This window comes from Dermochelys coriacea, chromosome 1 (assembly GCF_009764565.3).
Source record: "Dermochelys coriacea isolate rDerCor1 chromosome 1, rDerCor1.pri.v4, whole genome shotgun sequence".
Taxonomy (NCBI): Eukaryota; Metazoa; Chordata; order Testudines; family Dermochelyidae; genus Dermochelys; species Dermochelys coriacea.
The window spans coordinates 187,190,226-187,213,233 of record NC_050068.2 but is presented as its reverse complement, the minus strand read 5'-3'; the positions used below and the strand labels follow the sequence as shown (position 1 = coordinate 187,213,233).

The window sequence follows — 23,008 nt, the reverse complement described above, 5'->3', positions numbered from 1 at the left end:
TCAGACCTGGGCTCCCAGGTGGCCGGCAACCACCCTCTAGCCACCCAGCTCTGAAGGCATCACCACCACCAGCAGCAACACAGAAGTAAGATTAGCAGTACTGTAATCCCTCTACAATAAACCTTGAGATTCCCCCCCACCCCAACTCCTTTTTGTGTCAAGACCCCTACAGTTAAAATACTGTGAAATTTCAGATTTAAAATATCTGAAATCATGAAATTTATGATTTTTTAAATCCTATGACCGTGAAATTGACCAAAATGGACCGTAAATTTGGTTGGGCCCTAACTATATGAAACAATGTGCCAGACAAGAATCAATTTTTAAAGTTCAGTGCATTTCTCGGGGGAGGTATATGTAAATGTGCCCCTTCCAGTTATGCAAGAACTCAGCCTTTTGAAACTTCACCCTGAGGAGGGGACCTTAGTCTGCTCCACACCTGTTACATAAAGACAGGATGAGAGGCCTAACCTGTATAAAGGAGAGAGACAGATTCACATAAAAGTTATAATCTTGACCACAAAAAAAACATTGATGGAGTTTGAAAGACTGACTCCTACAGAGCCCTTGTCAGCATTGGGGTGATTTCTGGTAAGCTTATTAGCATACATGTAGGTTTTTATATGTTCTCTGTAATGCTTTCACCCTATGAATAAAAGTGCTTGCCACAAAAAGCTGTGTCACAGCTTATAACTGTGGGCACTTAAGTTGTTTACAGCCTCTGAGGAGAAAAGCAAACCAGGCCTGCAGAGGCAGTCTGACTTCCTGGGGAATTCACAGTGTAGGCAGGGAACGGTGTACCATAGAAATACCCCAGTCAGGAAAAAGAAGTCAGATGCCTGTCTCCACCCAAGAGAGGTGACAGCTAGGGAGCCAGAAAAACGGAGAGTGGATGTTCTTGGTGGACCATAGAGGGGAAAATACAGGTGTAGTTGCCTTGAACTGTGACAAACGCTTGCATTACAAATTATTCTGAATCCCTGAAGTAGTGATGAGCTTTTGGAAAAACAGACACCTACTTCACCATCCTACTTCACAATATATTCCAATTACTCCCCACAACCAAAGTTTCTCTTATTCCTGTGACTCAGAGAGCAAAGCAAAGTCTTGACTTCTTCCAGCCTTAATTTATTTAATGAAATAAAGGATTTCACGCCATGATTTCATCAGGATCAATTCAATAGTTGCCTCCCACATCAATTTTACATGTCAAAAATCGCAAGTACACATTAAGATGCAGTTGACCCGAAAGAGGGAAGTGGGTTCTTGGCTGCATGGAAGTCTTAGAGTAGCTCAGAGATACATAAAACCCCTTTTTGTCACCTGTAATACAACACCCTGCTAAATTGAGAGATCTGATTATATTACTGCATAATGTTTCTCTAAATGGAGATTAGCTCAGTTTGTAATGATTAGTGTTTCATTTTGGATGAAAATTTGTAAACCTGTTAAACTCTTGACACAATTTCTTCTAATAACTATTTAGGAAGTTTTAACATTTGGATGAGTTCTACTTTCCTGTGCTCTCAGAGCGGTAACAGCCTTAACATACAGACAGTCCACAGGTCTTCATTAGACCCCTTCCAAATCCCTGCATGTTTAGTTCCTGTTATGAGAGGAGTGATTTCCATCATCTGAAATTTAAATAGCATGGAACCAAGCATCTATTTCACCAACACAAAGACAGACAAAATGTTAGTTTCCCTGCATGTCACCCAGCCCACACCCAAGCCCTTTCGCAGCTTGTTGACTATGACGGTCATGCAAGAGAGATGGGATTTGTTTGCAGACTTTAGGGCATGAGAAAAGTTAGGATTTGGGAATACTGTGGATGGAGTAAAAAAAACTGGTTAAGACTGGTATCTTTAGTCTTAAAAATTAACTTTGAAAACAAATCCTGAGAGTGGCTGTTGTGGCTTTGGAGACTAGATAAAATCAGCAGTTTCTCCCATGCCCAGAATGGCACCTAAAGAAAGGAAGAGTTAGTGAGGGGAGGTACCTCTCTGCACGACTCTAAGTCTGATTTCTCCCGGCTTCATAACTATGTCAGGTGGGTTCTTGACATCGCAGAAGTAAGTGCCGTTGTCCCGGAACTGCACATTTGCTATGCTGACAGATGCATCTTTCTTGTTAAGGTCTCCAGCCCAACTGATTCTGTTCTTAAATGGCGTGTCCTTCCCAGGGTACGCGTTCCCTTGAGAGTAATAGAAGAACTGCAGCCAGAGAGGAGAGCATGTAAGAACATCCACATCAGAACATTTTAAAGCTTACACCCCTCCTTCACTACGATAGTATCTCCAGATCTGCTGGGCCCTTTCCAATACCACATTAGGAGGTGGGAGTAGGAATTCCTCCAGAGGCCAGCTACTTCTAGCTTTGCAGATTGTAGCAAGCATGCTGTCGCTCCACTAATCATACATTCAAGTAGCCACACTATGACTTAGCCTTCAAATTTTTTTTTTTTTTAGGCTAAGGAGTTTCAGTCTGGGTGTTGTGATGCGAGAGAAGGGTTCACACACAGGTATCACAGGTCACAATCACTGTGCCCTTCTTGTATCCAGAGTTAAGTGAAGGAACCATCTCTGAAAAAATCCTCAGGCCAAAGGGTGGTAGCAAGTCTGGCGTAATGTGTGTAGAATGAGCAGGTCCTGTATGCTATGCCTGCTCTAAATCAGAGGTCTACAGTAACAAAGAGAAGGTGTTAGACTTAGCCCTGCAGTGATCATGCGTTCTATACCATCTGTTAGGCCCGGTACAGGGCTAGTCTGTGTGTATTCAGGCATCGCGCTCAAGGAGAGTAGAGTTAAGGCTCCATTGCAGGGACAGTATACACCTAACTCTTCATTTCTTGGTTTTCAGAAGTTTAAATTTAGTGAGGCTCCACATTCTAGAAGGGCACAAGACACCACTGGCCAACTTTACTGTGTTGCTGACATTTAATTATGTAAAAAAAAAATTGCCCAATTTTTTCAACATTCCCATCTAGCACAGCTCAGCATTCCCCCTCCACTGCTTCTGCTCCTGGGCAAGATCATCACAAAATGCACTGGCTGCATGCATGTCATTTCACTGCCCCTGCATCATCTCCAGTCTGCTTCTCCAGCACAATTCACCTCAACATGCAGTGGCAGGTGTCAGCATAGCACCTGCATGTTGAGGAGCTGGAAAGAGGAGGCAGGAACAGTGGAGGAACTAACATGGAGTCTGTGGGGGAACACAGGAGAGCATGTATGTAGGGGAATTTGGGGAGGCAAATGAAGCTGACCAACATCCTTCACTGGACAGCTCTGACCCCTTCTTTCCCTGCACTGCTCCAACACCCCTCTCATTGCCCCTCTCCCCCCCCCCCCACTGCTCTGATGCTGCTCCAACTCTTCCAGCATTCCCTCCATCACATCCCTTGCTGACCACCCCCACAGACCCTAGGCTACAAGCCCCCTAAGCACCCTCACATACACTGCTTCAAATGCAAACACAACCCCAAGCTGCTTCACCCGCACCCTTGCACTCCACATCCCTCATAAGCTCACAGAGGCCATGAGGAGGAGGGGAGATGGTGAGCCTGTGAAGAGTGCATGTACCAGATGGAGGCAGGAAAGTGGTGATGCAGTGCCCCAGGCACTGCACATGCTCATTCCCTGTTCCCCAACCCAGACCATATACATCTCTTATTTGTTGAGGGAGGATAGAAAGCCTCTTTAGGAAACCCAGTTCTTCAAAGCTCTAGTCAAACTGGGTTTTCTTGTTTTGTGCCTGATTTCTTTACATCAATAAGGTTTGTTATCTGGGATGTGCTGGCCCTCCAGTGCACAGCTCCAAGGGACAAAACGTGACACAGGGGCAGGGCCCTCACTTCATACCCTTCCAAACCCAGTGCACTCCTCCACACTGCTCCAATGCTTCCTCCCTGCTCTGACTTTCCCTATTCCCCAACTGTGCACCTTTTTGAGGCACTCGAAAAAGTTTAGAGTGTAGGTATACACTATACATGCTACAGCTACAGCAGCACACTACAGCAAGACCACTGTAGCACAGGCACTTGCTACAATGACTGAAGGGTTTTTTCTGTCACTGCAGTAAATCCACCCTCTCAATAGGCGTACCGTAACTCCTCACTTAAAGTCATCCCTGTTAACATTGTTATGTTGCTGATCAATTAGGGAACACACTCATTTGAAGTTGTGCAATGCTCCCTTATAACGCCGTTTGGCAGCCACCTGCTTTGTCCACTGCTTGCAGAAAGAGCAGCCAGTTGGAGCTAGTGGTGGGGGCTTGGAACCAGGATGGTCCTGCAGTCCCCCTATCGGCTCCCTGCTCCCCTAAGTTCCCTGTGCAGCAGCCACCAAGCAGGCTACCAATTGCCGGACAGTTCAGCTGTCCCTCCCCCCACTGCCATGTGCTTCTCCTGCCCTCTGTCTTGGAGCTGCTCCTGGGATCCTCCTGCTTGCTGTGCGGGGATGATGGGGAAGAGGAGTGCTAATGTCAGGTATCCCTTTCCCCCACTCCTTTACCCCATTAGGCCATCTGCACAGAGCTGGGGGGGAGGACACGACAGAGGGAGCTTGCTGGCAGCAGCTGCTGTCTCAACTGGCTGATCTACTTAAAAAGGCAGTGTACTTAAAGTATGGTCAGCGTACTTAAAGAGGCAATGCACATCTCTCTCTCTCACACACACACACACAAGCTGTGTGTCTATCTCTCTTTGCCATGCTTTCTCCCCTCCCTCCATTCGTACTGCCTTGTAGAGTGAGAGGTTACATTAACAAGCATTAACCCTTGAGGGGTCAGCCGAGTGTTAGTTCACTTAGCAGTAAGACATTCCCTGGAAAACATCCCTCCCTCTTCCACCCTCTGACTTCACCACCTCAATCAAGCTTAACAATCATTGCTGTGTACAGTATTAAATTGCTTAAAATTTATAGCGTGTGTGTGTGTGTGTGTGTGTGTGTGTGTGTGTGTGTGTATGTATGTATGTATGTATGTATGTATGTATGTATAAAAATATATAGTCTTGTCTGTCAAAAACATTTTCATGGTACCTAACCTCCCCCCATTTACATTAATTCTTATGGGGAAATTGGATTAGCTTAATATCATTTAGCTTAAAGTAGCATTTTCCAGGAACATAACTACAACATTAAATGAGTTATTGTAGCTAGACCTGCCTGCTACTACAGTGGGGATTAAGTTGACCTAACTGTCAAACAAGGAGTGAAATTTTTCATCAAGCAATGTATCTAGGTCAATCAAATTTTTAGGTGTAGACCAAGCCTAAGGGTATGTCTACACTGCAGCTGGGAGCAAGCCCCCTAGCCCAGGTAGACACAGACTCACGGTACCAGGGCTCAAGCTAGTGTGCTAGAAATAGCTGTGTGGATGTTGCTGCCCACCCTCTCAAGCCCACCTGACCGCTTAGCTTCAGTTCAGGTGGCTTGCCCAAGTCTCTGCCAGAGCCACAATGTCCATAAAGCTATTTTTAGTATGCTAGATCATGCCCCACTAGCACAAGTTTACCAACGCTGGAAGGCTCATTCCCAGCTGCAGTATAAACATACCACCACCCTGGCCTTTTCCAAACCAAACTACATGGCAGCAAGAAGAGAACCGATGTTAAACACAGGATGTGACACTTTGTACAAGCATTTGGTGACATTTCATGCTAAGCTAAAACCAAAAGCTTATGTGAGGGATGGGTGAAGCAGCAGCAACATGGAGTGGGACCTGCCCTACAAACATACCTGAAAAAACAAAAAACTGACCACAAAGTTCTTTCTTAAACATACCCAAGATTTTCCCCTCCCAGCCCTTCCCCCAAACAGCAGGATCAACCCATACAAAGGGCTCTTACAGATATTGGGGTTGTTGCTCCCTCTGGTTGGAAGCTCCAGGAAATGGACGCTGCACTGCTGATCACGTCTCGGGATGAAAACGTGCATGGAAGTCTTGCTTCTGTCCCATTCTCCACAAAGAGCTCCTCTGGTGTCTTCACGTCAAGTGCTGATACTCTGACTGTTTGTGGGTGGGGAAGAGGAAGAGAAAAAATGAAAGTCAAGAGCTGTCTTCAAGGACCAGCAAAGCACAAGCAACATGGGATGAACTGGTACCACCTCAAGAACTACACAAGAAAAGCAAGAAAGCAGCATCATCCCTATGATGATAGGTTGTGCAGACATCACATCAAGTTTATAGCATGGACACGTTGGCTGGATCCTGCTTCCCCTTTCTTGTGGTGTTTCCATGCCAACAGATGCTTCCTGTAGTGCAGCTGGTGGGAGACAATGTTATAGTACGAAACTCCCTCGTATTTATTGCTCCAACTTCCACTGGCAATTTTTGAGAAGTTAACTTTGAGAAAGGTTTTGGGCCTGCTGCTAATCCATTTCCTGCTTAGTTCTCATTTCTCTCTTCCCCACAACACTCTGAATTTCTGCTGCAACTGGAACAAAACACCAAATTCAACTCCACTCATTATGAAGCAGAACAAAACCAAAAAAAACTAACCTTTTGTCTAAGTGCACCACCTAATTCCATAAGGCGTAATGTTACCATTCCCCTGGCTCACTTCTGCAGGAGTCCTAAATAAATCATCAATGAAATACATATGAATTGTTTGACTTACAACATTACCAAAGCTTTTAACTCCTACAGCATTTCAGGCAAAGGATCAGTTTACCAAAGATTTCTCAGGTTTCAGAGTAGCAGCCGTGTTAGTCTGTATTTGCAAAAAGAAAAGGAGTACCGGTGGCACCTTAGAGACTAACAAATTTATTAGAGCATAAGCTTTCGTGAGCTACAGCTCACTTCATCGGATGCATTTGGTGGAAAAAACAGAGGAGAGATTTATATACACACACACAGAGAACATGAAACAATGGGTTTATCATACACACTGTAAGGAGAGTGATCACTTAAGATAAGCCATCACCAGCAGCAGGGGGGGGGAAAGGAGGAAAACCTTTCATGGTGACACTTCAATCTCTCTGGTCACTCGATCACAGACCTAAGAGTGGCTATACTTCAACAAAAAAGCTTCAAAAACAGACTCCAACGAGAGACTGCTGAATTGGAATTAATTTGCAAACTGGATACAATTAACTTAGGCTTGAATAGAGACTGGGAATGGATGAGTCATTACACAAAGTAAAACTATTTCCCCATGGTATTTCTCCCTCCCACCCCACCCCCCACTGTTCCTCTGATATTCTTGTTAACTGCTGGAATTAGCCTACCTGCTTGTCACCATGAAAGGTTTTCCTCCTTCCCCCCCCTGCTGCTGGTGATGGCTTATCTTAAGTGATCACTCTCCTTACAGTGTGTATGATAAACCCATTGTTTCATGTTCTCTGTGTGTGTGTGTATATATAAATCTCTCCTCTGTTTTTTCCACCAAATGCATCCGATGAAGTGAGCTGTAGCTCACGAAAGCTTATGCTCTAATAAATTTGTTAGTCTCTAAGGTGCCACCGGTACTCCTTTTCTTTTTGCAAAGATTTCTCGTTACTGAGCCTGTGATAGATGTGCACAGCCAGTCATACAGACTGGAATCTTTGTCACCCCATCCTTCTCCTCACTTCCAAAAGAGTAAGCTTCAGAGTATTTTACAATGGAGAAGTTGGTAACAGCGACTCTGGTGTGTGTTATTGCCATTAGATCCCAGTTTAATCTGAGAGGAAGTTGGATCACATCACACAGCAAGCCTGGAAAACAGCCTATACAACTCAGTTCTATTAAAGACAGATTATAATATTTTAAACTGAGGTAGCATCCAGACACCTAGCTATCATGGTGATGAGTTGTGGTTTAAATAGGGATAGTCAAAACAACGAGGGGCGGTAAGGCTGTTGCGGGTATTCAAAGTGAAAGCGAGCCCTGAAGACTGCATATGGCTCATTAGAGTAAGTTCATCTTCTCTAGAAGTTAGTCTGTAGAGTGCTCTAGAAGTGCTAGTTATTTATTCTCCCAGAGAACAACCTTGTTTGAGAGGCCAGGGAAGGCTGGGCATTACTGACTGCCTTGTCATCACAACCCTTGTATCAAAAACAGAAAAGCCCTTTAAGAGATGTGGATTTTCAACAAGAGGTTGCATCAGGGCTTCCCTTCTCCCCTACATATAAGCTAACTACAGGTCAAGAAATGCTCCTTTCCTTGGGTCCCTACTACCAAATGTTTATTCTGAACACACAAGAGGTCTTCTGGCAATTCAGTGAAGTGAATACATAGCTGCAGTGCTGTAAAAAGATTTTTCTGCTAATGGAGTGGATATTATGACAACAGAAAACAATCCATTGTTTCAAGTCCAAATCACAGAACAAATCTCCCTTTCAGGCAAAAGGCAAGCAAGATGCCCTCAACATTAGTGTAGGAAGAAAAATCAGCACTGAGACATTGCTTGCCTTTATAGGGGACAGAGGATTCATTGCTACCAATAGTAAGCACTGACCTGTTTATTCCAAGAAGCCACTGTTGTACATAAATAGCCCTTGGAAGTGTGGTGAAAAAAAGCCTCATCTCCCTCTTTCAGCCCACACTTATTAAGCAGGAGTTTTACTATCTGAGGATCTATTGTACACCTGGATAACCACCTTTCACTCCTGGAACAGAAGCCAGGTTTCCCAATTAGTTCATAAGTGGACTTTGTCTCCTCAGGTCCAAACTAAGATTCCCAGTTGACCCCATCACAAATAATGGATAGTTTATTCTTACTAGCCACAGACCCTGATGCTTTGATAGAACTGTGTTAAGGCCAGGAGACGGTAATAACCCCCTGAATTACATGAACAGCCAGCCGGCACTAGATCATACCATTCCACAGAGTCTCCCAAACTGTAACCTCACTAAAGATTAGATCTTACAGACTTGAACCCTGCAGCAATGTAACTGCATTAATCTCAGGAACAAAGACAGCTCCCATTTATAGTCTCCAGCCAACCCTGATACTAGTCTCATTGAATCTATCACCATATCCTCAAATCCCAAGCAGATATCAGAGGATTGTGAAACAGAACACCATCCTTCAGCTATCCCTTCCCATCACTCCCTGCAACAGTCAGGAGTCATATCAGCCTGTAAGAGCTCCTGGTCACCTCATGCAGTGCCTCTGACACAGTTGCAGAACATTCTGGAATAAGAGTGCCCCCACAGGGAATTATATAATTCTATTGTTTTAACTATACCAGTAAAATATGTCCCAAGATTGCATCAGATCTATAAATGGATGTTGTAAAATCCAAAATTACCAAGGAACTCAGCAACTTTGGCACAAAGATATACAACAGAGTGTTGCTGCCGAAGGCAGAACTTGACACCAATATCTGGCACTCTCAAAGGTTATGCTCTACCAAACAGGCTGGTCTCTAAACCCCACGCCCTCCAAGATTATGCTCACTCGCAGGCAGAACAATATGGTACAGCTCCCCCAAGCAATTCTATCTAAGTTCTTCAGCGAAGCTAGATTTTCCAGAAATCTTGCCGTTTTTTGCTTCCACTGCAACCTATTGAGCCAAGAGGCCAGTAAAACGCATTAGGTCCCAACTGTGAAGTTATCTAATCATTCAGATTGGTACTTAGTCCAAATTTGCCCTCCCTTAAGTCACTGCACCTACAAAAGTAGATAAAAATCAGTAAGTCTTTTCCTCTTCCCTTTTCCATAAGGAAATAGTCAGCTGAAGAATAGGTTCCCATTCTACTCAAAATGGTGGTTTGAAAGCATCTTACTCAGTTTCCTGATCTTTGCCTAAATACAGAGGCTAGCAGTTGAGAGAGCCAGCCAGAGCTACAAGTGCAATTTTTCCAAACAGCACCTACAACTCCAACCATCTAGTGCAGCACTTCTCATATGTGGCCACCAGGGGCTTTTCTTGCAGCCACAGCCTCAGGGGCTGAGATTCGGAAAAAGGGGGGGTGGAGGGAGGAGCAGTGGCCTCTCCCCCCTCCCTGGTGCTCCTTGATGCACAGCCTTGGTGTTGGTTGCTGGGGCTTCCAGCAGGGGCTGGACCCTGCCCCCTTCTGGAGTCACCTGCGGCACAACAATAGAGGAGCAGGCAGCCAGTGAGTTCTCCTCATCTACACAAGTACAGCGGGGCTCAGGCTTTGGGCTTCAACCTTGGAGCAGGATGGCAGGCTCTGGCCGCAAGGCTTCAGGATCCAGCCCCCCACTGCCTTTCCCAAGCCCCCATCCAGGGGTTAATTTGTCCCCAAACTTGCTGGGGCTGAGTAAGTCTGCTGTGAAAAGTGATACTTCTAGGTTGGTTGATATCACTTTTCATAGACTTACTAGGCAGCATTAAATAAATTACTATGATTTGGACATGTATATGTGCATATTTGTTTTTTATTGTTATTTTTTTTGTTTTTACTTGTGTTTTAGGAAAAAGTGAGAGAGTGGCCACCAGCAAGAGTTGGTGGCCGCAATCTGAGGTCACCAAATAATTTGTCCAGAGAACCCTAATGTCTACAAGGATAGGTTTGGAGATCAAGAAAATATGTTTAAGCTCTTCTCCACATGGGAAAATTGACCAAAATAGCTATTGCAGAATAATTTTTTCTCCATTTGATGTAATCAAGCCAAGTAAGAGTAAAATAAAAAGAACCATCAGCAGAATCATAGTCCAATATTCTGGAGATTGGGTTTCTGTGCCTCCAGACAAACCCTAGGAGGAAGTTGAAATACCAAATACAGAACCCCATACTCTGCTATTTGGTATTAAACAAGACAAGAGAATCACCAGTAAAGTTAATTGCACTTGAACATCTCCTCTGGAAGTACAAGTCTTAGGTATAATTACGAAGAGGCAGACACCACTGTGTGCAGGTCCACTTTTTCTCAGCTAGAAACAGTCTTTGGGTAGGTTAACACCACCAACTTATCAGAGGTGCATTGGCAAAGTGCAAGCAGTAGTGGCACAAAGCCTCTCTGGAGATGATCATAACTGACCCTATCATCAGCAATTTAGCAGACTGACTATATCAGTTACTAGGCCTTCCTGCCTCTTAGAGGCAGGCTCACAGCAATCATCCTGTAGTAGGGACAGCATAGAAGGTTATTCAGCATAACTGTAAAGTTGTGTTACAGAACAGATGTTCACGACCAAGACTGTTTCCAAGCTAAGTTACTCATTTTGACCCCTAAAAATTATTAATCTTCAACCAATTAGACCAAGTGATCTTGTGGCAGAATAAGCTTGTAGTTTGCTTAGAAACCTGTCCTATATATTTTTTCCCATATCCCATTTCTCATGAAGTTGTCATCCACTGGTGACACTCAGTTTAAGAGGAGGTTGAAGTGACAGGAGTGGGAAAGCCTAAGTGTCACTGCTGTCTGGTTGGGGGAAAAAAAAAAAAAAGAGATGAATGGCAGTAAAGGAGCAGAACCAGGTATTGTCAGCAAAAGGTGAAGTTGTATTCCGGTATACTGAGCTGGGAAGAGCAAAAAGAGTGGAGTGCCAGGAACCAGAAGATTGGTAGAAGCAGAGTGACTGAAGATGGGAAGGATGATCCAAGGAGATGCTACCATCCAGACCGTCTAACTTTTATTGATTCTTTCTACATAACATCTAAGATACTGCCTTTCCTATCCATCCACACAGCCAAACTCTTGTCTATGCTCTCATCATCATGTCTCTCAATAACTGCAATAATCTTTTCTCTGGCCTTGACAAACGCAATCTCGCCCCAATCTTATCCACTCAGAATGCTGCTGCAAAGAGCCCTGCTCTTTACATTGCTCCACTGGCTCTCCCTTCTCTATCACATCAAACACAAGCTACTTACCTTCACTTTCAATGTCCTCCACAGCCTAATCCCGCCCTACCTATCATCTCTCATTTGCTATCAAGCTCTCAGCTCTCATCTCCACTTGGCCCAAGAAGCCAGCCTCCATCACCCACTTGTTAAACTTTCAAACAAGCATCTTTGTGTCCCCCGCATACCTCATCGCTCCTCACACTTAGGAGCTCCCTGTAAACATCTGCAATCCTACTCCATTGCCCTCCTTCAACTCCCTCTTCAACTCCTTTGCTACGATGGCTACAAAAAACCCAACAACAATTAGACCATTGCTGTATTGAGCGCACTGCCTATCATGCTGACCAATATTGTTTCCTTGTACTCCCCCATCTGTCTCTTCTTATACACAAGCTCCGTCTTTACATACAGCACTGCAGCTCTCTATTGAGATTAAAAAACCACCTCCGCAAGCAGCATAAACTATGACGGTAGGAGACGCTCTTCCACTGACTTAGTGCTGTGCACCTGAACGCTTATGTCAGTGTAATTTATGTCACTCGGAATAGTCACACATATGTTTTGCAACATAGGCTGTAGTGTAGACATAGCCTCAGAGTGTAAACTGTTGAGGCAGCGACTATCTTTGTTCTCAGAGTAGCAGTTGTGTTAGTCTGTATTCGCAAAAAGAAAGGTGCCACAAGTACTCCTTTTCTTTTTGTCTTTGTTCTGTACACAGTGCCTAGCACATTGGGTCCTGGTCTATGACTAGGGCTCCTAGGTGCTATGGTAATACAAATAAAGTGATAGAGATAACTTTCACACAGCACAAGTGTGAAAATTAAGTGAAATAAGATTAAGGTTAAAATGAAAGTCAAAAGATTTAAGTAAATAGGAGATTAATAAGGTAATGAAATAAAGCAAGATAAAAGGACAAGTAAAAGGTATGGAAGTGAAGTGTTGAAGTGATATCACAAGGTTAGCCTCCATCCCAGAGTAAGTCCTGCTGACGGTTGTAGGTTTAAGTAGCAGTGTGGTAATTAGCGCAAAATTCTGCAGGGGCCAGTAATCCCACCACCCACTGAGGCTTTGGTCTTCTTGATTTGAGCTGTTAAGTTCTCCTCTCTTCCTCATGAACACACCTTCCTTTCCCACCCCCGTGAAGACATGCAGGTTTGTGTTTTCACAAGATTCAGCAGGTAATGTTAAAGATTAGATTTCCTCCAGTTCTAATTCAAACTGCTAATCTGCAGGTTGGAGTTTTAATTCAGCCTGCTGATTAGTATGAAAACTGAGGAAAATCAGATCTAACAAAACCTGCTAATTCTTGTGAAGACTCCAGCCTGCCTTTTCTTCATTAGGAATCAAGTGAGTTAGCTAACTCGACTTAACAACCTTTTTCCTAGTGAAGACAGCCAAATAGGAAAAAATGTCAGATGACTAAGGCTATGTCTCCACTGGCAATTGAAGGACAAAACTTGTCTTTCAGAGGTGTTTGGAGGGGGGGGGGGACCCCAACCTAAAAGACAGAAGGTTTGCAGGTGACAGGCACAAGCGTGAATATGCTTTGTCAGCAGGAGCGCTCGCCTGCCAATGACGCAAACACCGCTCGTTGGGGATTTTTGCCGCCAGGAGAGCTGACAAACAGGGGCTATATTGCGCAACTTTTAGCAGCACAGCTGTAGTGATACAGCCATGTCACTAAAAGCTGTGTAATGTAGACATAGCCTAAATTTTGAGCGTTTAAAACCCCACCACAATCTCCATCCTACCCTGGTATTGCAGGGTCATCACCTCATCCAGATAACCAACAGAATCTCTATAAGGTTTGCTAGTTAGCAACAAACGACTCATTTTGACTGCCTTCATGACCATTCCTACCAATACATATTGATAAAGTTTCACAACTGACGATTTTTTTTTTTTATTTCCAAGAGAAATTAGGGGATGAAACCAATCTAAATGAGGGAGACACTTCTCTTGCATTGACAATAGCTACTGTTGGACCATAAAGGAAGAGAGAAAAGAGACTGATAAACAAAGCGTGAGCAGAAAGAGGAACAGAGAGAAAACTCATAAGGCGGACTTAGGGAGTGCAAATGAAAAAATTCCATAGAAGGCAGTTTTTAACCACAAAAATGGGGAATCAGTGGAGTTGTTGGGTCTTTACACCCACTCATGTGTAACTAAGGAGTCACTGCTAAGGCAGAACAGGAAAGGAAACAGTTATCACACTTTATTTTCCGTGTTTTATATAAACCAAGAACTTTATTCCTCTTTTGCTTAAGACTGTAAGTGCGAGTTGAAAAACCCAACCAGTCCACCTCTGATAAGTTGTATATCAAACTATGATTACCACACATTCAATTCTTTTCCCCTAGGGGACACTCCCCATATCACCACAATTAAGCAACAATATTGCTTGAGATATGTCCACTTAAAAATAAAAAAAGTACGTCAAAGAATGGCATTCTGCCACTGTAAAATCAGAAAGGTGAAAATATACCCACTTGATACAGCTTTGGGCATTTTACAAGTGTCCTGAAGTCCCACCTTTATCTCTAGGCTGCTGAGAACACTTACTGGCAAGGGCCCTTGTTCTAAGAAGCTTCTTACTTCGTTCTGCTTCACTGATCAATCTTTGCCCCAGTAAGATCTTGAGAGCTGGAAAGGGACCCAAAAGCTGTATCAAGTTTGGACGAGATGGAGCACACACAGCAGCTAATCTCATCCTTAATATCCAGCGAAGCCGGTGAAGACTAAATGCCAGAGTAACAAATTATTCTGATCAAGATGGAGCACTGCGTACTGGACCCTGTCATATATAGGGCAGGGGTAGGCAACCTATGGCACACGTGATGATTTTCAGTGGCACTCACACTGCCTGGGTCCTGGCCACCAGTCTGGGGGCCTCTGCATTTTAATTTTAAATTAAGCTTCTTAAACATTTTAAAAACCTTATTTACTTTACATAAAACAGTTTAGTTCTATAATATAGACTTACAGAAAGAGACCTTCTAAAAACATTAAAATATATTAATGACACGCAAAACCTTAAATTACAGTGAATAAATTAAGACTCTGCACACCACTTCTGAAAAGCTGCCGACCCCCGATATGGGGGCTGCACACACATCTTAAGGTTTAAATCCCACAGGCCAGTGTAACAAAGCATACACATTGCATTTGATCATCTGTGATGGAAAAGTACCATGGGGGGAGGGAGGGAAGAGGTTCCAAGTCTGCTTGGACATAGCAAAAGGAGAAGTTACCTGGACAGTACCTTTCATACACTGTACAAGTTTTTTTTCCTGTGGTTCAAACTGGGAGAAGACAGAATTACTTCAGTAGCAGGGGGCACAGGGGCAACTTTCCTTCCACAGCCTTTAGGTGTATGTGCGACACATTTTCAAGTCTATTGTGCAATTGAAAAATAAGGCGAGCAACATTAATTTCACAGGGAGGCAGATTTCCAGGAAAAGTGCCACAAACCTGACCTGTGGCTCTTCACGTGTGCATGTAATTTATTATTAAAGAAATACATTTTCCATGCTTATCTAGACTTGAGGAATGGCATTATCTTGTAAGCTTGTAGACTTTAGTCTCTTGTATACTCTAGATATAAGACAATAGATGATGGAACTTTTTAGGCTTTTATTGCCTTGTCTACACGAAGGAAACTTTTGAAAAAATTTTTGAAACTTTGCTAATTCTATTTCTGAACTGGAGTTAGCGACATCTGGGACCTTAGAGCACACACCCCACTGGCTGCTGGTACAGTCTTCAGCACAGGATCATCTAACCCTGTTCACTGCAAGTTTTGTCAATATGATGCTGCAAACTGTCAGCAGTTGCTGGATTTCCTACCCTAGGGTTCCCAACATTGCTAACATCAGTTCAGTTGAACACGTGTTGGCAACAGATGCTCAACTGGATGAGGGTTTTTCTCCCCGCTAGTGGCAGAGACCTGCCAACATCTGCAGTCTTAAATTCCCTGCAAACCCAGCCCTGGTCCTTGAAACATCTGGCGACTAAGCACATGCTCAAACAAACTGATACAGATTCAGTTTTTAGGGACTTGATTATCAAACTCAATTCCAATATATCCAATTCCAGAAAAAAAATTCTTTAATAGATCTGCCAAATGTTGGTATTTGTAGGCAGATTCCCTCATGAGGAAGGATTTTGCTGTGTTTCAAGGAGAGACTAAGAACCTTTCTTGTATTATCCTATTTTGGACTACTGTTTTAAAAAAAAAGTCAAGATTGATAAAAAGAGGCAAACGGGATGAGTCTTCCACTGGACCAACTTTTGTTGGTGAAAGACAAGCTTTGGAGCTACACAGCTCTTCAGGCCTTCTTGACTTATTTTATTTTTTAAATCAGCTTTCCTCCCTAGTGCATTGCAACTTTTAAAACAATTGTTGCAGTCAGTTATTTCTGCTGCTCCTTGCACTTTGACTTTTGCTTGATTTACAGCTCTTGGTTTGCAATATTCACTTTGGTCCTACTGTGTCAAAGAACTTGGTGCGACTAAGTGGAGAATACTTTCCACTCCTAGTGCACGTTCTCTCAAGTCTCAGCTCTACCCTTTTTCCAGAAGGGCAAGCTTGGTACATAGCCTGAGGCCTGGTCTCCACTTGAATATGAGGCTGACCTAGCTATGTTGGTCAGGAGTGTGGATTTTTCCACACCCGTGACCAACATAGCTAGGTCAGCCTCTTATTTAAGTGGTGACCAGGCCTCAGGCTGACATAATGACTAGACCAGTCTGACATTCCCCTGGTGTTATCTGAACCGGTGATGTTAGGTCGATCCAATTCTCGACTCTGGGAGCCAGCCTTACCCTGCTCCGTTGTGAGAACCACCACTCCCGGGCTGTTCACGCACAGCGTCTAGCATGCAAGCTGCTCCCAGTTACATGAGGGAGCACTTTTGGCCAGCCGCTGCTTGGATTGTGCAACCAAATGATATTAGCCAATATCTCCAGTCCCAGATACAACCCTAGGAATCTCTTTCTTGCAGTGTCCAGTTATGCCCGCTGGACGCTGCAAGCTTATACAAGTTCATCAGTTTAACCAAAAAATTGATATGTACCAGGCTCGTTATCCCAAGTGGAGTGTCTGGCATGCTTCAAACCAAACGCATTGCTTTAGGTAGAACAAACAAACAAATTGATTAACTACAAAAGATAAAATTTGAAGTGATAGTAAGTCAAAGCACAAGTCAGATTTGGTCAAATGAAATAAAAGCAAAACACATTCTAAGCTGATCTTAACACTTTCAGTGCCATTACAATTTAGATGATTCCCACCACTGGCTGGCTGGCTGCCCTGCAGCCATGTTCTCCCCTTTGATTAGCACTTCAGTCACTTGGTGGTGGTGTTTGTTGATAGAGGTGGAAGAGAGAGGAAGAGCATGGCAAACATCGCTCCCTTTTATCATGTTCTTTCTTCCCTCTTGGCTTTGCCGCCCCCCCCCCCCCCCCCCGACCCTTCAGGGTCAGGTGAGCATTACCTCATCGTTGTCCCAAACTTGAGAGTCCAACAGATCCTTTGTTGCTGCCTAGGCAGTGTCTTTTGTTCCTGAGAGACTGGGCTGGGTTTGTCCCATACATGCCCTGATGAGGTGTGAACTGCCCCTCTGTTCCTGGAAAGTTTTGCCTGGGCTTGTTTTAAACCATGAGGACACATTTTCAGCCTCAACTATATATATGAAATTACAACCTATAACATTACTGTAACAACAATGTTCAGTGCATCATGAGCCTTCCGAAGGCACCCGACATGACAAACTTTGCACTGAATAACACACAATTATATTAGAAGGATGAACATGGGGGTGCAGGATGTTTCCCTGAGAAAAAGTGTGCCACAACCAGGCTTTCAGTCCCTTCTTACCTATTACTGACTTGGGAGTAAGTCCCAGCATGGAATTTCTCACTCTACCTGTGTACAGGATAATGGGTGTAGTTTACTTCCAAGATGAGGAAGCTATTTGGGGAATTATGTAGCATGACATCATAAGGCCACCTAAAGGCAATATCCTAAATTCAAAGACTAATTTAAGAATCCTCTCCTTTGAGCTCTGTCTCAAGGCAAACATTCTGAAGTCTGGCAGGGGACCCACTGACCTTCCAAAGTGAGATGAATTCTTCTGTGGATTGCATGTATCCAACAAGCACATAGGCCAGCAACACAACTAACTCTGTATAGTGTATATAAAGCCTTGTAATTATACTGTGGGGCAGAATCTAAGCCAGTCACAAGAAGAATAGGAAAACAACATTTTGAAGACATTTTCTCTACATTAAAATACGTAATTCAGTAGTGGATTCAGGGGTTTCAACCCGAGGGGCAATGAGTTATTGGTGGTACCACTTCCAATTATACCTCTTCCCCCTCCCCTGCTATGGCCGGGGGAGCAGGGCTGGGCATTCGTTGTGGCCTTGCTCCTACCCCACAGACTTGTCAACACAGCTCTTTGGTCTATGAAGGCATGAATCAGGAAGCATGCTAATGTGCCGTGCACTAACCTTGCTGGTGCAATACAAGGTACCTAGTTCGCCTTAAGGTAGCACTACAACTATGTGAACTAGGAACCTTCCAGTTCACTCCAACAGTGTTTACGAAGGGCAGTTAGAGTGTTCATCTGTCTATAAGACTGAGACTCTTTGTAACACCCCATGTCAGCTACTCTGCCAGTCAGCACTCCTGCTCAACACCATGCCTAATCTCAAGCATTAGCACCCTGACAGCAGGATTGTCTGGCTAAGTAGACTCCCTCCTCAGGCCCTATGCTACCAGCACTCCCAGCTATCTTCGAGACACCACTGACTTCCTGAGGAAACTACAATCCATCAGTGATCTTCCTAAAAACACCATCCTAGCCACTATGGATGTAGAAGCCCTCTACACCAACATTCCACACAGATGGACTACAAGCCGTCAGGAACAGTATCCCCGATAATGTCACGGCTAACCTGGTGGCTGAACTTTGTCCTCACCCATAACTATTTCACATTTGGGGACAATGTATACCTTCAAATCAGCGGCACTGCTATGGGAACCCGCATGGCCCTACAGTATGCCAACATTTTTATGGCTGACTTAGAACAACGCTTCCTCAGCTCTTGTCCCCTAATGCCCCTCCTCTACTTGTGCTACATTGATGACATCTTCATCATCTGGACCCACGGAAAAGCAGCCCTTGAGGAATTCCACCATGATTTCAACAATTTCCATCCCACCATCAAACTCAGCCTGGACCAGTCCACACAAGAGATCCACTTCCTGGACACTACAGTACTAATAAGCGATGTTCACATAACCACCACCTTATACCGGAAACGTACTGACCTCTATGCTTACCTACATGCCTCCAGCTTTCATCCAGACCACGTTACGTGATCCATTGTCTACAGCCAAGCTCTACGATACAACCGCACTTGCTCCCATCCCTCAGACAGAGACAAACACCTACAAGATCTCTATCAAGCATTCTTACAACTACAATACCCACCTGCTGAAGGGAAGAAACAGATTGACAGAGCCAGAAGAGTACCCAGAAGTCACCTACTACAGGACAGGCCCAACAAAGAAAAGAACAGAATGCCACTAGCCATCACCTTCAGCCTCCAACTAAAACCTCTCCAACGCATCATCAAAGATCTACAACCTATCCTGAAGGACGACCCATCACTCTCACAGATCTTGGGAGACAGGCCAGTCCTTGCTTACAGACAACCCCCCAATCTGAAGCAAATACTCACCAGCAACCACACACCACACAACAGAATCACTAACCCAGGAACCTATCCTTGCAACAAAGCCCGTTGCCAACTCTGTCCACATATCTATTCAGCAGACACCATCATAGGGCCTAATCACATCAGCCACACTATCAGAGGCTCGTTCACCTGCGCATCTACCAATGTGATATATGCCATCATGTGCCAGCAATGCCCTTCTGCCATGTACATTGGTCAAACTGGACAGTCTCTACGTAAAAGAATAAATGGACACAAATCAGATGTCAAGAATTATAACATTCAAAAACCAGTCGGAGAACACTTCAATATCTTTGGTCACTCGATTACAGATCTAAAAGTAGCAATTCTTCAACAAAAAAAACTTCAAAAACAGACTCCAACGAGAGACTGCTGAATTGGAATTAATTTGCAAACTGGTTACAATTAACTTAGGCTTGAATAAAGACTGAGAGTGGATGGGTCATTACACAAAGTAAAACTATTTCTCCATGTTTATTCTCCCCCCACCCTCCCACTGTTCCTCAGACATTCTTGTCAACTGCTGGAAATGGCCCACCTTGATCATCACTACAAAAGGTCCCTTCCCTGCTCTCCTGCTGGTAATAGCTCACCTTACCTGATCACTCTTGTTACAGTGTGTATGGTAACACCTGTTGTTTCACATTCTCTGTGTATATAAGATCTTCCCATGTATTTTCCACTACATGCATCTGTTGAAGTGAGCTGTAGCTCACAAAAGCTTATGCTCAAATAAATTTGTTAGTGTCTAAGGTGCCACAAGTCCTCCTTTTCTTTTTGCGGATACAGAACAACACGGCTGCAACTCTGAAACAAGACAAGTCTGCCTTTCCAGATGTTTTAATACATGGATTGTTTTTCAGAGGGGACTGGTATTGGATATTTTGCATTCCCTTACAGCCACTACCACCACCAATGATTAGTGTCACTTCCACAGTGAAAGAAAGCTAAGCATCTGATAGCTACCACCTCCTCTACATGAGTCATCTCACAACAAAGAGAAAACTGCTTAATAGAAACTACTGTATTGCAAAAAGAAAAGGAGTACTTGTGGCACCTTAGAAACTAACCAATTTATTTGAGCATAAGCTTTCGTGAGCTACAGCTCACTTGATCGGATGCATTTGGTGGAAAATACAGAGGGGAGATTTATATACACACACAGAGAACATGAAACAATGGGTTTTATCATACACACTGTAAGGAGAGTGATCACTTAAGATGAGCCATCACCAGCAGCGGGGGTGGGGGGAGGGGGAAGAGGAGGAAAAAGGGATTTAGTAGCCAGAGGGAGTCTTGTTCTCCAGGGATGTTCTAACCTGTTTTGCATAAACTCCATGCCACATGGGAATTCCAGCTCCACACAAAAACAGGTAGCAGTCAGCCAAACATACAGCCTTTCTTCTGCATTGGCTAATTCATCCACGCACAGGGTACACGTCCAATTTGATCCCTACTTGCAGTAATCAGAGATTTCAGAAATGTGCTACCTACCACCACACTTAAACACTTCACTTCCCAATACCCAAACTGAACTTGAGGGTTAACTCTGCAATATAAGTGGTGGCTGAATGCCTCTGGGCAAGGATTGTCAAAGGTTTCAGGGTTTTCCCCATTGCATGGAAGACATCTCTGAGCAATTTAGTGTATTGTCTCCCCTCCTGTTCATGATTTCCTAACATCTGACACCTACAGCAATTCCTTACATGAAAGTAATATTAACAGAATAGTTGTGTATTTTAAGCTGTCAGTTAAGGGCTTGTCTACAGAGGCAATTAACAGCACTACAACTTGCTGTGCTCAGGGGGGTGTTTTTTCACACCCGAGCGAGAAAGTTGCAACGCTGTAAAGTGCCAGTGTACCAGCGCTCCCAGCGTTGGGACCCGCGCTCCCAGCGCTGGGAGCTACATCCCTCATTGTGTGCCGTGACCACACAAGGCATGTTAAAGCACTGCTGCAGCAGCGCTTTAGTGTTGCCAGTGTAGACTAGCCCTAAATTTAGCAGGTGGAGAGAAGAGGAGATCCAGCCCCATGTGACTAAGCAGCTCTCCCCCAAGTTCACTACCAAGTGTTCCTCAGACTACCATTTGGGAATCTCTGCCTTTCAGATGGACAATGCTTTGCAGATAGAGGACATCATTGCCAAGAGTGAGCAGTCCATCAGTTTTCACTATCAAAATAAATTTTCAAAAAAGTTAATTTCTACAGTTTATACCCTTCTGGACAGAGTTTACCCAAGACCACATGTGATTTTCTCTTTGCCACGTAAGACAGGGTTTTGGTTTATATTTAAGCACATTCCGACCAACCTGGGATAGCACCATTCCAGAACCAGGAAGTAAAATGATTTAAGAAAGGGGAAAACCAAATTAGTCAGTTTCATTGCAGGGCCTAATGGAAAAAGCATCAGATTTTAGAAACTACAGTGAGAGTTTCAGGGGATGGATCACTTGATTATTACCTATTCTGTTCATCTCCTCTGAAGCACCTGGCATTGGCCACCATCAGAAGACAGGATACTAGGCTAGATGGACCTTGGCCTGACCCAGTACGGCGGTTATTAGCTTAGCGCTTGCTGATAGATAAAGCATTAATAGTCGTTTCTCTTGCATGTCCCTTTAATATCACAGAATTTTCTCCCAAGTGACTGGACACTTGGAAATGCCCATGAAAGAGCTACAGGTATGGTGGGGGACTGGCAGGATAGGCTATACCCAGCAGTAGCTTCTTCTTAACCAGGATAGGTTGGTATCCTTACAGCTGCCCCTCTACTCTGTGCCCAGTGGTGTATATCAATTCAGACCCCAGGACCGGGTGCCCCATTTCCGAAGCAGCTGCAACAACACAGACTTTCGCTCTGGCCGGACCCCCCCCCCCCATGCTTTACCCACTTCTGCCAGCTGGAAGCCACCAGTCCAGTCCCTACAGGTAAAGGGGAAAGCCTCAAGGCCCCCAGCCAGACAGCACAGCCTAGGGGACTAGGCTCCTCAAGGACCTTCTGCCGCCGCCGCCCCACTCAGGTCCAGGGGTGGGATATCGGTCCAAGGACGCAAGCGAGACGCACGTTTTAAAACAGCTGCTCCTTGGAGAGCGTTTAAAGCGGGTCACCGCCAGCCAAGCCCCGCGGCAGCCGGGAGCGTGGGTGGGGCGGGCAGGGGAGAGCGTGTTTCCCCCACAGCTGCTCTCACCCAGCCGCACCGGAGCGGCCCCCACGGCCGGCGCGCCCAGCAGCCCAGAGCGGCTGGCGAGGGGCCACGGGCCCGGGACACGCCCGCTGCCCAGGAGCCCCCGAGAGCGGCGCTTTGCGGGTCTCCCGCCCAGGGCTCCCCGCGCTCGCTCCAGGGGAGCCCCCCGCCCGCCGGCCCCCGCACTCACGGAAGCCCAGGGCGGCCGCCGCCGCCGCCAGCATCAGCGCCGGAGCCACCCGCCGCCGCCCCGCACCGCCTCCTGCTGCCGCTGCCATTTTCCCGCCGCAGCCGCCGCCTCCCCGTGCCCCCAT

General features: G+C 44.9%; 1 protein-coding gene across 2 annotated transcripts in view; it reads right to left on the bottom strand.

Annotated features, from left to right (window-relative positions):
- The window catches only part of MPZL1 (myelin protein zero like 1), a 60,690-nt gene extending 37,682 nt beyond the window's left edge, over positions 1-23,008 (bottom strand). Inside the window, exons 1-3 of one of the 2 annotated variants that reach the window (XM_038402112.2) lie at positions 22,885-23,008; positions 5,849-6,009; positions 2,000-2,213 (exon numbers count right to left, since the gene is read on the bottom strand). In XM_038402112.2, the coding sequence (XP_038258040.2) occupies positions 2,000-2,213; positions 5,849-6,009; positions 22,885-23,008 (499 nt within the window). Of the gene's footprint in view, positions 1-1,999; positions 2,214-5,848; positions 6,010-21,970; positions 22,669-22,884 lie in introns of those variants that run through there. The other variant, XM_043510061.1, reaches the window with a different exon arrangement.